Genomic DNA, 14,984 nt, shown 5'->3' with positions numbered 1-14,984 from the left:
ATTATGGTCATCAGCTGACTGCTTACCTATCTTGCCTAAAAATAAATAAATAAAATTTTAAAAAATCACAACACCTGGATTTAAAAAAAAAAAAGATGCTTTTTTTTTCTTTTTCTTGTTCCTCACTCAATTGGACTCCAAGAAACATTGTCAATAGTATTTATGCACACAAGATTAAGGTCAGTGGCTTATTACAACTCAGTTCCTGAAAAGGGATTTTAAAAACACGATTTTCAGGTTTTTCAACTCCTAAAGTAAGGTAAGATTTCAAGTGCTTTGAAGCATATCCACTAAAACTGCTGCATGAGTCTTCTAAAGATCAGAGTGTAAAAATATTTAAATGGTTAGTTCAGAGACTTTAGGACACAGAAGATAAGAATCTTTAGGAATTTTTCCCAAACAGAAAAATTGCTAGGTAAACCTTGCAAGAACTGAAGCTTGATAACAAAGTACCAAGAAACTGGATGTCTGAACAGGGTTGGGCTAATTCTAGAATGGTGAGGAGCAGCTACAGCATTGCTCCTGGGTAGGCTGGTCTCCCATTTAAAGTAAGGCCCTGATCCTACTCAAAATAGCTACTCAAAATAAAAGGTTTCATTTACATAATATGCCTTGAAGAATCAAGGCTAATATTTTTCAGACATGACCATAGAGTGAAATGGGAAAGGCATTTTCTACTTTTGCGATTCTTCCACAAAACCAATTTGGGATATGTTGCCCTAAATTAGACAGAAAGCAGGTTAAAATAGTAACAGCAACATTATCACCACTGAAACAGAGAAAAGAAAAATGAAGAAGCACTAATAATTCTGTGCAACTTCGCTACATGAAACAGATTCAGAAAAAAAAAGAGAAAGAAGAAATTAACATTAGTACTTGACACAAGACATGATGAGAACTGAAGTCCTCATTCCTTCCCTCAGTTTAAATCCTTTAAATCTAGAAAAATTGCAGGAAGAAAGCATGATCTTATATTTGCTGTAAGTTAGGATAATACAAAGGAATATTTTCTGGAAACATCTGTTCTTTAAGAATCAAAACCAAAACAAACAAAAAAACCTGCAGTTACACTTTTCCCAGTTGTTATAGTTTCTGACATATTTGTCAATAACTGTTTTCACAATACCATTTCAAACTTTAAATTTATTCTTTTAAAGTTTAAATAGAAGAGAATAAAGAAAAGGTGAAATAGGAGAATGCATGTAGAGTAATAATAAACAATGCTTTAACAACACATTAAAAATTATCTAAAGAATGTTAGTTTTCATGAATAACTAAGTAGAAGACTGTGCTATACGCATATATCCATAATTATTTGCAAAAACCACCTTAGATTTTAAGTTCGATGAAAATTCTGAAAGACTTTTGAGAACTGAGCTTGACTCCTTTCTTTTTAAGCAAAAGTTTTGATGATGGGCTAGTCTTAAGTATTCCGAAATAATTGAAACACCATGAAAGACCAAAACACAGATATTGCATCAATGTTTTAGAAGAGAATTGCAAAAATCTTTCAGTTGGAATTATATATCCATTACTTAAAATAAGTTTCAGACTTCAGAATCTGGTTTTATCCTAATTATAAGTATCCTGCTGTTTGTAAGAAACATAAATATGTTTGCCAGAATACAAAGTAATGGATTATCTCCAGAGCAGGGGAGTTCACTGCAAGATCATGAATAAGTCTTTTCGCCCTCAGGTTTGCAGAAGTAGACTTGTAGTAAACAACTATTTCTTTCACAGTCACTTGCCTCTATGTTACCACTAAATTCAGGAATTAATACCAATTGCTGAAGGGCATTCCAGATGCAAATGAAGTGAATAATTGAGTACTGGGTAGATTTAAAGGTTGAAATCCATTCTCTCTTGAAACATACTACAAGTTTGTGGCATCACACCTGTCTTTTGACCTCCTTACCAACTGCTATTTGCAATAGCTGGGGAATGAGGAAGAATATTCTGGTTTTTTTTTTCTCCTGTTATAGCATGAGAAGTCTGCGCAAAAAGAGGAAGCTTCAAACTGACAAAACACAAGGTGCTGCAAAACGTACTGATACATCAGACAAAAATGCTATTGACTTTTTCAACTATTACCTCTTTCAAGAAACTGGAAAGGAAGAGAAACAGAGAATGAAATACAAAAATCAAATGCAAATAAACCAAATGCTTATGCCATGCAGCTCCAAGAAGAATCAGTTTCCTAACTCTAATACAAACAACAGCTAAACTATTTTGCAATTCTTGGGAAGCTTCTCAACCATTTCTTTGCCACACAAAAGCAAACAGAGAAAAGCTAACATAATAAATAAACAAATATGTTTTCCAACAGCTAAGCAATTGTGATTCTCCTCTGAACTCTAGAAATCTTCTGTAATTGCTAGACCCAAACTTGCATAGATTTTAATAACATTTTTCTGGAAGGCAAATGGTCTTTCTCATTTATTTGTACATACACATACAGCAGAGGAAGATTATTAGAAGAGACAGTATTTGATTAGATCAATACAGTTTAGAAAATGGACAAGTTTTTGGGCACACAAATGGTTTTTTGTATCTGATAATAAAACTACAATCTACAAGCCCCATTGCTTTCAATTTGAGTAGACATGTATTATTCAGTTGGGTTACCTAAAAGGCTGTGGCTACCTGTAGAATGGAGGAGTTAAGCACATTCACTTTCATCCTCTTATGGAGAGAGCTGTGATTTGTCACCTGTGCAACATGGAGAGACTACCAAGAAAACAGACCAATTATGGTGTGTGACAAAACCTAATGTGTTTATTCAACCCATGATTTTCTGTATTAACTTATGTTTTGAATTTTACTTTCCAAAAATGTCTTCTGAAAGAACATTTGTAGACCTCTCTTGAGGACAAGGGCTCAGGGGTCAGAGACAGTGTAATAGAAGAGAAAAAAAATACTCTTCCACTGCCACAACATGCTGCAGTTTCATTGCAAATTGCTTCACACTTCCCTCTCAGAACCATAGTTTAAGGTGTTTGTTGCTTAACTGTTGCATTTAACTGTTTAGATGTAGGTTTCTGTATGTAGATGTCTACTTCAGCAAACTAGGTGAGCTCTGATGCTCAACATCAAATAGATGATAACTTGCTGAAATCAGCTATCTCCATGTTCTACTCATGGTCATATCTAGACCTCCACTGACTATAATGGGACCAAAGACACATAATTCACAGGGTATCTACCCAAAATTTAGTCTTAGTCTCTCCATCACAACTTCCTGGATAAGTTTTATTTTCCACTTTGTAGAAACTTTTAGCTTTAGATATCTAACGCTGAGAAAGAATGTATTACATCCACAAATAAAATATTTTCTCAATTTTAGAAGTTATTATAGAAAACGTGTGCTTGCACTCGCCAGGGTTGCAAGGTGTCAGTGTCCCAGAAAGATGTTGAGGATCACTGGCTACAATTTCCAGTCACCCTTTGAAGCTAGTTGACAACATTCTCTGCATTTTTAAAGTACGCCCTCAAAGAACTCTGAAAGCAGAAGAACAAATGATACCTCATATGTTACACTTTCAGAGGCAAGTGATTGACAAATATTAGGGATATTCTAGTGCTGTTAAACACAGTCTGCAAATCCATTTTTAGAAATTTATGCCATGCATTTGGCATTGTAGAGTCTCTGTAATCTAAACTTCCAATTGGAAAAAGTTTTAACCCTCCTGTAAGTTTTATCCTTAAAGACAGTTTTCTAACTATGAACTGAATTTGTATTCCTAGAATTGCAGACATGTTTAACCTCTCCCCTGCTCACTCTTGCCTAAATTCTGTGAGTTCACATCCAGTTAGGAAATGACTTCTTGAAGCACCTTTTCCCTTTACAAAGACTCAGAACAGTTTAGAAAAGAGGAGGAATAGTTTCCCCAGGAGGAAAATATTCTAGATAGCTAATACTTAAAAGCTCCAAAGGCCTTTAAATAATGCCTGTTTTGTCTGTTTGACAAAACACCCTTGACCAAAATAAAACCCCTCTATGCAAAATTTAAGAATTCAATATCAAGTTACGACCTCATCGGTCTTTATACGAAACAGATGACAAAAAGCTTAAACAGGGGTGACCTTAGTAACTGAGGAATAAAAGCCTGCCTGCCTGTTATCCTCATCCACCCACCAATTCTACTCACACCCATACACTGATATACGATAACCTGGAGGCTTGCACTACACCCAATTGCAAGAATCTATCTAGAAACAGAATAGGGATGTTTTGACACGCTCCTGAAAAGAACTGCCCACCCCATTATTCTGTGAAATAACAACTGCAACACAAATAGGATACAGGCACTGCTACCTGCCGCAAGGGAGGCTTTCAAATCTTTGAGGGGAAATGTTCATGAAGAAGCTGGAGATACTATGTCCAGTTCTGGCACAATTTTGTCTGCAGAACATCTGCTATTCATGATGCAGAAGGAAAAAACCTATAGCCATTTGTAAATTTCGGGTTGTGTTCACATGCCTAATATATTGTGTGGAAATTGGTTTGGAAAAAATGCAGGTGGTGATCTGCACCCATGCACTGTAAGAGAAGATCACTGAGATTCCATATTGTCATTTAAATATCCTCTATCCTATACATGCTGTATGCCTATTTGAAATAAATGGCTTCTAGAAATGAAAATACCACCACTCCCTTATTTTTTTTAAGATAGGTGTACTGAATACTTTATGTAATTTGAAAAACTGAAATGCAGAATACTAACATATCTTAGACATGCATTTCATCAAATACTCCATGCTGAGGAAGAAAACAGAGAAGAAAAAAAAAAGCCAAGAATTGTATTAATCTTTACAGATACTGAATTGCCACGCTTTGCATCAAAGTTTGCTAGGAAAAAAAAAAAAGCACAATTTGAAATTATTAATATTGAAAAGTCAGTCTTACCTTTTTTATAATTGGTACATATATTTAAATCAATTTCCACCGAACATTTTACTTACCATTTCCACGCCATACTTCAGCCAGATGGCAGCTTCCTTCTCCGGGCTCTTTGCAGAACTCTACTACATCGCGACAGGTTGTTTCTGGTGTGATTGGAACTTCTGTCAAGATCTGTTCATTGTTGCTCAAAAACACAGTTAATATCATCTGAAAGAAAAAAAGAAAAGTAGCAAAATATTAAAAAAAAAGACAAAAATAAGATTATGAGTAAGATTTATGATGTCCCTGTAAATGGAAATGTATGTTTATGGTTGGTTACCACGATCCATCAAAGTAGTTTTCAGTTTCTTGTAACTTTGCCAAAGCTTTAGTCTTTTGTGTTGAATTTTTTTGACAGTGCATTGAATTGTCAATATTTTTTTTTTAGAGCTTCAGTTGAAATGGTTTAGTTCTCTCTAAAAATAAGGCTGGGAGGGAAGGAACAAGTTTGGCTATGGTAGAGGCTTGAAATCATAGCATTTAAAATCATATTTTGGCAAAGTAACCTGAGGCTTCACAGGTGGGCAACTCTTTGCATGATGGACATCATTTTTGGAAGTTGTCTAAAGATACAGTTATATTTGGTTGAATTGTAAGCCTTTGGTTAAATGGGAAATCTCAGAGTAAAAGAAAAAAAAGGAGAAAAAAAGTCACATTTTTTCAAGGGCTGCATTTGCCTAGTATACTTGCTAGAGCTAAAAATCTCTGAAAAGTCAGTTCTTTCTGTAGTACTCTAGCCCTAGCCCCTTGAGCTTGCTGTGTTGATCAGAGTGTACACGAAACCTTCCCACAGTGGTACTAAGCATGCTCTCTTCACTCAAAGTTACAACGTCAAAAGACTACTTTTCTTCTAGTAACTGCTCCTAGCTATTCCAGTTGGAAAGTAGCCACAAAACTGAAAACAGCTTTTCTTCCCCTCTTCCCCCTTAACATTCAAGATGACTTGACACCAGGGAAAACAGAAAAGAAGAGAAAGTGGGATGAAATTTATTAAGGAAAAATCCTAGCACTAAGGGCTAGTACTAATCTGGGTTGATGCAAACTTCTGTTCAAATTCCTTGCTCCACCTTAAATAAATGTGTGCACAAATACATATATCCAGAGATACTCCCATCCCTCTCCATGTTAGCAGGTATAACTTGCTGCAAAGTTAAACACTCAAAAACTGCGCACATTAACTTAACTCACCTCACGCTCTTGGTGCATATGTATTATAATATGATCATTAATAATATGGTCATTTACTACATTCCCCCTATTAAGGGCCTCCACCTTATTCTCAATGGATTTGTTTCTTCACAGCCTTCATGTAATATACTGGAAAAGTTGGAAGCATACAGTGAACAGCTGAGGGGGCTGTAAGAAGGAAAAAGATAAAAACCATTCTACCAAGAAACAAAGTCCTACTACTAAGATGCTAAAGTGATTTTTTTCCTGAGCGAGACTGGTTGAGGACCAACAAAGGTTGCATTCAAAAGACAAGCATTCCTACGTTACACTAAATCCTCTGAAAGATACCTGACACTAAGCTCCTGCTTAAAATTAAACAGATACTTTCCACCATTCTCTCTCTTTCCTATCTGAAGTCACAATACTGTTCTGTAAACTCATGGGGATGGAAGAGAGATAAAGCAATGTTTAAAAGACCAAGATATCATAGTAATAGATATCCCTAAAGAATGACAAAATTAGTAGTTTTGTCTGCAAAGAAAATTCTTTCAGATCTTTCCAGTAAATAAAATGTTGCATCACATACTGAACCACAAAGATTAAACCTAATTATTTAAAAGCTCTTCATTAAATAAGCACTCTCCACTTAAACACAGTTGTGCTTCAATTTGCATAGGCAATTCTTAAAAACATTCATAACACTTTTATCTGTGGGACATATACATGCATCAAACTGGAGATTTGCATTAATAACAGCTAGATACTGAGCGAGAGCAGTCTATCTACTTTAGAAGTAGGCACAGGACAACTTCCAAGAAAGCCCAGGCTTCAAGCTCTCAGTCTCCTCGTCAATTCTCCAGGCTATTTTAGTCCACGTTTCTATGCTCCCTCAGCCTGCCAAGTTTGTACACTGTATCCCGAAGTTTTCAAATAACTACACTTCAACACAAGAAGCAGTCATCCAAGGCTGTAAATACATTAGAATTCACCCCGGTTTTCTCCAACAGCAGCATTAAAGGAAACTACAGTAAAAGCTATAGTACAAGCTAGTAGGAAGCTATAGGATGCAGCCACAGATAATAATGAAAGTGCCTGTAACCACCTGCTGTACACAGCTTACAATGTTATTTTCCCCATAGAAGACAAGATTCAGACATAGTCTCAACATTCAGTGGCTGTGGAATCTTTTACAGAATAAATATCTGATGTGGAATCTAGTAGTGGAATTTGACCTCATTTAAGAGGCAAGAGTCATACATGAACATAAAACAATAGGCTCAGAAGAAACCTTAAGAGGTCATCTAATGCAGTCTCTTGGCCTCAGGCAGGATCAACTATACCTACATTATTCTGCATAGATGCTTGTTCAACCTGTTCTGAAAAGCCTTTCATGATGGAAATTCCACCACTTCCCTGAACCATCCACCCCAGAAATCCAAGATTCCTGTTGCAAGAAGTTTCTTAAAGTCTAGTCAAAGCTTTCCTTGCCACTGTTTAAGCCCATTAGTTCTCCTCCTAGCCACAGGGGTGACGGAAAACACGTTTTCCCCCCTCTGCAGTTAAATTTAAGGAGTATATAATAAGTAAATTAAGTAAGTTAAATTAAATGACACCAGATCAACAGAGAATTATTAATATCAGTATTCTAAATACAGTTTGACCATAACACGTCACAGTAATTTCAAAACAAAAGCCAAGTTTTCTAAACTTTATGAGAATGCCAAGAGACCCTGGTTTTACTGAAGACAGAATATGATGCATACTGCTTCTCTATCATTTGTCTTAAGACCTATTATCTTGTTATGAAATAGATAAATAGAATGGCTTAACATCATGTGGTTTTACATGCTTTCCAAGTTTTGATTTTTTATTGCTGTAAAGATAACACTGGCCCAGAAAACTTGTTTCATGTATTCAAGATTATCTGGCTGCACTTTGCAGACAAAGCCTTGGAGGTGCGAGTCATCCCATACATCTCAGACAATTCTCCATAAATTCAGACCTCAACCACTATATAAACTCACAGTCCCCTTTGCAAGACCAGGCCAAAATTTGCCATACCTTGAGCACACCACTTTCTTCTCTCAGCTTAGAGTGCACCAGTACTGTCTTCTCCAAAGCTAGGTGCCACTCATAAAATCATCTGCTAGACAGCCCAGGGGAACGTATCTCACTAATGAGAAAGCAAGGTGCTGTAGCCAACTATTGTCATACTACTCCTCAAGCAAACTTCGTTAAGTAAGGATTTATTTTTAACATGTTGTCTGAGTAACACCAAAGGAACTGAAACACTGTGCTGTGAAACAGATGTCCTGAAACGTACACAGGAAGACTCAAAATATTGAACATTATTAATATATTGCAGTATTAATTAGATTTTCAAGTCACGGTCATAGCTGTCCCTATTTGTAGTAGGGGTGGAATAAGAAACAGAGCTATTTCATTGTGATAAAATACAAAGAAGCATTGATACAGCCTGGAAATCTGCTGCTGAGTGAAGAATATGAGTGAAGCATACACATGAAATACGCAGTACACCCACTGCAGTAAATCAGCTTTATGAAAAAATATTCTTAGCCAAAGATTAGGACACAGGAGAACTGATAAATCCTTTGATTTCTTATTTTAAATGGATTCCTAAACAGGAACAACTGTAAAATCCCATCTTGTTAAAACCCATGTACCTTAAAATGAGATCATAAGCATTGTAGCATTTATTTGATAATCTCTCAATTCACGCATTCAAAACTTTTAATACACAGCCACAATGTCACACAACAGGATCAACCCAATACTCATGAGCATGAGTATTGTTTACACAAAGAATACCAAGCTCCAAAGCCTACATTTCTCTCCTCCTCAACCTAGACACGGATGTTACCTGTTACTCTCTTCTACCAAACCAATGGCTTTAGTCCAACTTTCATCAATTCTCATCTCTCTAACTTCCTCCCAACCTCTAGCATATCTCTTCACAGTTCAGGTCTTTTCTGTGTCAGAGAAGCTACATCAAACATGACAACCTGTCTTCAAAACTACTCTGTCATCTCACTCATTTCTCAGCTTACAGATAACCTCCTCCTAGGAGGGCCTCAGAATCAGTACACTACCCAAATCTCTGCCCAACAGTTGCTTGCCAAATAGTTGTAAGTAAGTGTTCATCTTAGTATGTTGCCTCCTCTATCTCCGTTCCCATCCCAATTCTCCTCTTCCTGTGTCAATCTAAAGGACACAATCATCCCTGCAGTTTCTCAAGGAGGTAGAAAAGAGTGCTAAATCCACAAGATTTTTATCCTCACTTATTGCCTCATCTCTTTCTACATCTGAATAATGTTACCTACAAAAATTTCAATAGGCATCGTCCATAGAGATGACACAGTTTTATCTTTCTAGACCTGATCTCTTGCTAAGGAAGCTGAAATGTTGACAATCTTCATGCTGAAAAGCAACCTCATTATTTTCCTTGAAAACCCTCCTTTGCTGTTCTGACCACAAAACACATTAGACACAAGATAGCTGTCAATATGCTGAAAAGTGCTGCCAATCAGGCTGATAAATATTGTTTTGTCTACTTAGTCTTCTCTGTCCAGTTCATCTCATACTTCATCCCAAACCAAGATTCCAAGAGCTGTGCAGCAGAGATGCATTCATAACTTGTCTACCTCAGCAGAGATCTCACAATACCACAATTAAATGCTTTACTCACTACTATATAGAAACAAATGCTCTTTCAAAAGAGTCTGATGTCCTTTGTTCTATATAAGCTTGTTCAGGCCATCCTAGAAACCACCTTGATTTCCCTACTTGAGTTTCGCAACTTCAGTTGCATTCTCTTATTACAATGCAATTACTTGTCATTGGAATAAAACTAGACCCCCACCATAAAACCATAATATGGCAGCTGATTCAGCACATTGTTTTTCAGTTAAGAAATAGCCTAAGAAGCTAAAACTCCAACTGCTGAATGAAGCCTTTTCCTCACAATTTTTCTACAATCTTACTGAAAAAATAAAGCTTTTTTGATCTTCAGCTAATATCCCGAATTAAAAGAATAGGTATAGATTTAATTAGAACCTCTTTAACCGCAATTTTCATGGAGACAAGAAATACATCTTACTCAACTATTATCTTATGCTACCAAGACCTGAAACACTGGTGCTTGAGAAGAAACAAATTGTACCACCACACCACCACTGCCTTATGCCCAAGTTAATTTACTAACTGGGAGAGCTGATACAATAAATTTTGTAAATACAGTAACACAGTCCATATAAGTACATATCTCCTGATACCCTACTCGCAGAAAATTGAATTATTTAAGCTATCAGAAAGCAGGCATGTACTATCTCAGGACATGCTGAAACACTAGAATTTAAAACAAGTCAGAGATTATTTTGTTATAGTAATAGTCATATATTGAACTAAAAAAAGAGAAATAGTGAATTCTGGGGGTGAAGATGGGAAGTTAGTCAGCTGGCTTTTTACTTTACATACAACTTGGTTTTAACTAAACCCCACACTTCCACTCAAAACCAGGTTTCATGGCAAAAATGGATCAGATGATTATTACTTTTCCTGTGTATAACCTATTTTATGTCCACAACAACAAAATAATTTAGAAAAATCACATCTATGAAAGATTAGAAGATCATTCAAGCAGTGAACAACAGGTTAAGAAAAAAAAAAAATCACATCCCAAGAAAATGAAAACCATGAATTTTTCCCTTTGTGCTATCCATTGCTCATTACCCAAATCTAGATATAGGAATGCCTACCTGATATTAAAGGTATAGTGGATAACATCTTTTTGTGATAATAAATTCTACCAATCGAAGAATTATCAAGCATATGATTGTGAGTTAAGAATATACTGTATATTTAATACGGCTAAATTCACACACTGCTGTTTAGTCTTACTAAATTTTTTTCCTTTGCTTTTTTTTTTTAAACCAACCTAGACATTTCATTATGTAAAAGTAAGAAACAACAAAAAACCCCAAAACCCTTTTCCAGCAGAAGAGTGATCAGACATTTCAAATACACAAAATGTTTATTATTAAAAGGCTAACACACAATGAACTTAAAGTATAAAGCACATTTCTGATAGAAATGTCGACTTCATTCCTTCTGTTTCACAGGAATTGGAAGCCATTATCTTCTCACCATCTGCATTTTCCCCTAATAAAGAGTTCCAAAACATCCATTCATGATCTTGTGCTTTGCCATTTCACAGCACTTAGCGGTGCCTACAACTCCAAGACAAGAACAGTCAGCAAAGAAAAGACTTCATCAAAAGTAAATCTCTCTTGCACAGTAGAGACCTCAACACCTCCCAAGAAGTTTTGATAACTTTCATCCTTGATTTTGTCGACCTGGGAGTCCCAGGAGCTTGCTATATTTAAGGTGCTACGACAATAGAGTTTTAACTGAAATGTCCAAACCCGTATCTTACTGAAATGTCAAAGCCCCATCAATCAAATATGAACTTTGATTAACACTGAGGTTTTCAGTTACTAGAAAAATTACAGAATGAGATGCAAGCAACATGTGAAGAGTTGAAAAATCATCCCTTGTGATGAGACATACTAACATGCACAACTCTGCACGTAGAATGGTCAGAGAACAAAGTTACAAATTATCAATTATCTCATGCAAGTCTGCTTGCCTGGAATTCATGCCATTACATAAATCTTGCATCAGCTACAGCTGTAAAAATTCCAGTTGCATATTTCAAGCAGTAAAACAGAATTTTAACTTTATTTGCAGTATGAACACTGTCCCTTTTTAAGATTATAGACTTAATCAGATGAAGCTTTAAGCAATTACATTTTAAAAGAAACCAGACTGTGAAATTATAATGACAAAACTGTTTTAATTAAAGCCATCTAAAGATACATTCTTGACTCATGTCATGAGTATTTCTTTATACTGTTGAGATTTCAGAACAAATCCCAAATAAATCTCTGAATGTTGATTACTAAGTGCAAACCCCAGAAAAACAGTAACAAGATTAAAACATTTCACTTCCCTATATTAAAAAGAAACATTTAAAGTCCATCAAATAAACATGTTATTCACCAGCATGCTTTGTTCCAATAATTATTTACTTGAGAGTTGTTATTTTTTAAAATAGATCTGTTGAAGAATTTCTTGCAATATATTTACAAGTCTTATTTCAAAGAAGAGTATCAAGACATACAGCAAATTTATTATTGATTACTCTGCTTTTCATCAGGAGCTTTCCTTCCTTTAACATCTTTTCCTCTTACCCATATATGGGGTGAGAAATTACTGCATTCAATTTCCATATTTCTCAACACATTTCCTCACATCCTCCTCTCATCCAAGCTGTACAAACTTTGAGTTCAGGCCAAAATTTAAAGTCCAGTGATGCCTTTGACTATATTAGTAAAATTCACAAAGGTAGTGCAACCAACAGGCTTCAGCTTGCAAAGAATAAAAAAAATGAGTGAAGTTTTCTGCCAAAATGCAGACTTGTGAAACCAGTATCATGTTTCCTACTACACTTTCAAATCTGAATCCAACTCCCTCCATATGGCCTGCAAAAGAATTCACAAAATTGGGAGCAAGTCTCAGACACAAAAAATCTATAGCATTCAGCTATGGGCTACCAACAAACATTAAAACCATAGATTTCACTATTGATAAACTTAAGCATTTCCAAGGTTACTCAAAATTCCAACAATATTACTCTTGGATAACATTTGCAATTTTGATCAAATCTTAAAATTTAATGTTGCTTAAATGTTTTAACTATACTTATCTCACAAAAGCATTTTTCTGCATAAGCAGAAATAACTGTCAAAACCCACAGGACTTTCAGGACTGTTGACCTTGCTCTCTTCTGCAAATGATGTTTCATATGTGACTGCAGGTGCTCAACAGGATTCAGACTACTTCAAAAACCTACACCTACTCGATATTTATTTGCTGAAGGGATACTTATGACACTTTCTTGCTCTTTGTTACTGAAAGATAACAAGCTACAGCATCAATTGTAGATCCGGAATTTGAAGCCTCTTACTCTTTCAGTGGCAGGCTTTTTATACGGCAGAGAAACAAGACAACATTTTTGCTAGAGGAAGGAAACGGCAACTATCATCATGTACTTAAATATATTCAACTAAGCAAGATAGATCCACAGATTATTAAATCAAAGGTATTGTAGTAGTTAATTGAAAGACTTCCAGAGCTCTAGGAAAACAATACCTAATGAAAACAATAGCAACTAAAAGTTCACTTATATAAACAACACAAGCAACCCACAGACTCGAATGAGTGTTCTACAGGCTGTGAGGAGCAACGTATGAATAGGACTAAAAAAACCAACTGACCTAACAAATGTTAAGTTTCTAGCATCTGCCTAAGACAGAAAAGTAACACGATAATTTAGATATTGTAATCCTATATCAGATATTAAACTATACTTTGTTATGTTAGAAGTCACAGTCAATCCATGGTACTAAACCACTGCCAGCTCTCCAGATATTATCTTTATAGAAGCTGTTTGTTGTTTGTCACAACAGTGGAATGTCTTCTTTTAGATTCAGATGGTTCTGTTAAAAGCAAGCAGGAACCGAGATTTAAATAAATTAAAAGATGGGCAGTAAACATGGGGCTACAGAAGAGAAAATGGGTATAACTGAAAAGGGGTAAGTTAAAAGCATAAAAGAGGTTGCATTACAATTAAAACTATTAATTTAAAAGGAAATTGTCCAAGTGCAATATTTAATGTCATTAACTAAAAGAACACAGCCTAAAGTTAGAGAAATCTATAAAACGTGCCTCTTGTGATGTTTTCTAGTAGAAAATGTACCTTGGCACTTGCTACAGGAGGAGTTCAACATCCCTGCATCGTATTATCTGTTGGCTTGATTCCTAAATTGCTACATCTGGAGAAACAGCAAGAGATCTTGTTGTTGCTCCTTGATGCAAATAATTCTACCAAAGGACTATCAAGACACTAGTTACCATGTAAAAGACTTCAGAACGTAGGGATAATTCTAGGGGTACCGACGAGTTCTTGCTGAGCACATTTCTCCATTAGGCAACATACATTACAAATGGAGATATTTTTATTCTTTCCTGAACAAGGCTCTGGAATTTTGTTTTGTTCTACTGTTTAAAAGACCATGGACCATATTCATGATATATACAACTATTATTAAAAGAAGGAAGTTGGAGACTCTTCTTGAAAGACTCTCTGCTTTAATCAATTGATGCTGGATTTCCTAAACCCCTTAACAAGGTTCATGAGAATGCAATACACAAAAGTATTCTCACCTTGCAAATTAGTATGCTGATTTGTTATAGGACTATCACAAACGACTCTTTGCCATCTATCAACCAAGAACAGAAGACTGATCTTCAAATCAAGCAGTTCTGAAGAAGTCCCAGAGTTTTTCTGACATTTGCTGGCTTCATTAAGGATACTCTTTTTTATCTTTTAGAATATATTTTGTCTGTGAATCTCAGGATGACAAACCTCATCTAGTACTGCCTGCCTAATTTCAACAAGATTTATCTAAAGCACCTTGAAAAAAACACTACAAATCAGTAGGCATAGCAATTTTGTGCTGATTATTAAATAAAAAAAGAAATTGCTAATCTATTTAAGAAACTAGCAAATATGCTTGCTATAACTAAGTATTTTACTAATTGTTTAAGCCTATTAATATGAGAATTCCTTAAATAATGGATTCTTGCCAAACTCTTTTTAGAAAACTGCATCAGATGTTGCATTTGCAAATCCATGGAACACTAGTAATACGCACGAAAAGTCAGAAGTTCAGGGGACAGCAAGACTCCGTATCAAAACAATAGCTACATTGGTGCAGTCATCTTCCCTTAG

General features: G+C 35.6%; 1 protein-coding gene across 8 annotated transcripts in view; it reads right to left on the bottom strand.

The window, feature by feature from the left end:
• PPP1R13B (protein phosphatase 1 regulatory subunit 13B) overlaps positions 1–14,984 on the bottom strand; it is a 71,647-nt gene that overhangs the window by 40,084 nt on the left and 16,579 nt on the right. For all 8 annotated transcript variants that reach the window (XM_075753456.1, XM_075753451.1, XM_075753455.1 and 5 more), the window contains exon 2: positions 4,963–5,110. In XM_075753456.1, coding sequence (XP_075609571.1) covers positions 4,963–5,110 — 148 coding nt within the window. The remainder of the gene's footprint in view (positions 1–4,962; positions 5,111–14,984) is intronic.

The sequence above is a fragment of the Balearica regulorum genome, chromosome 5, assembly GCF_011004875.1.
Source record: "Balearica regulorum gibbericeps isolate bBalReg1 chromosome 5, bBalReg1.pri, whole genome shotgun sequence".
Taxonomy (NCBI): Eukaryota; Metazoa; Chordata; class Aves; order Gruiformes; family Gruidae; genus Balearica; species Balearica regulorum.
This window is presented reverse-complemented; position numbering and strand designations above follow the sequence as displayed.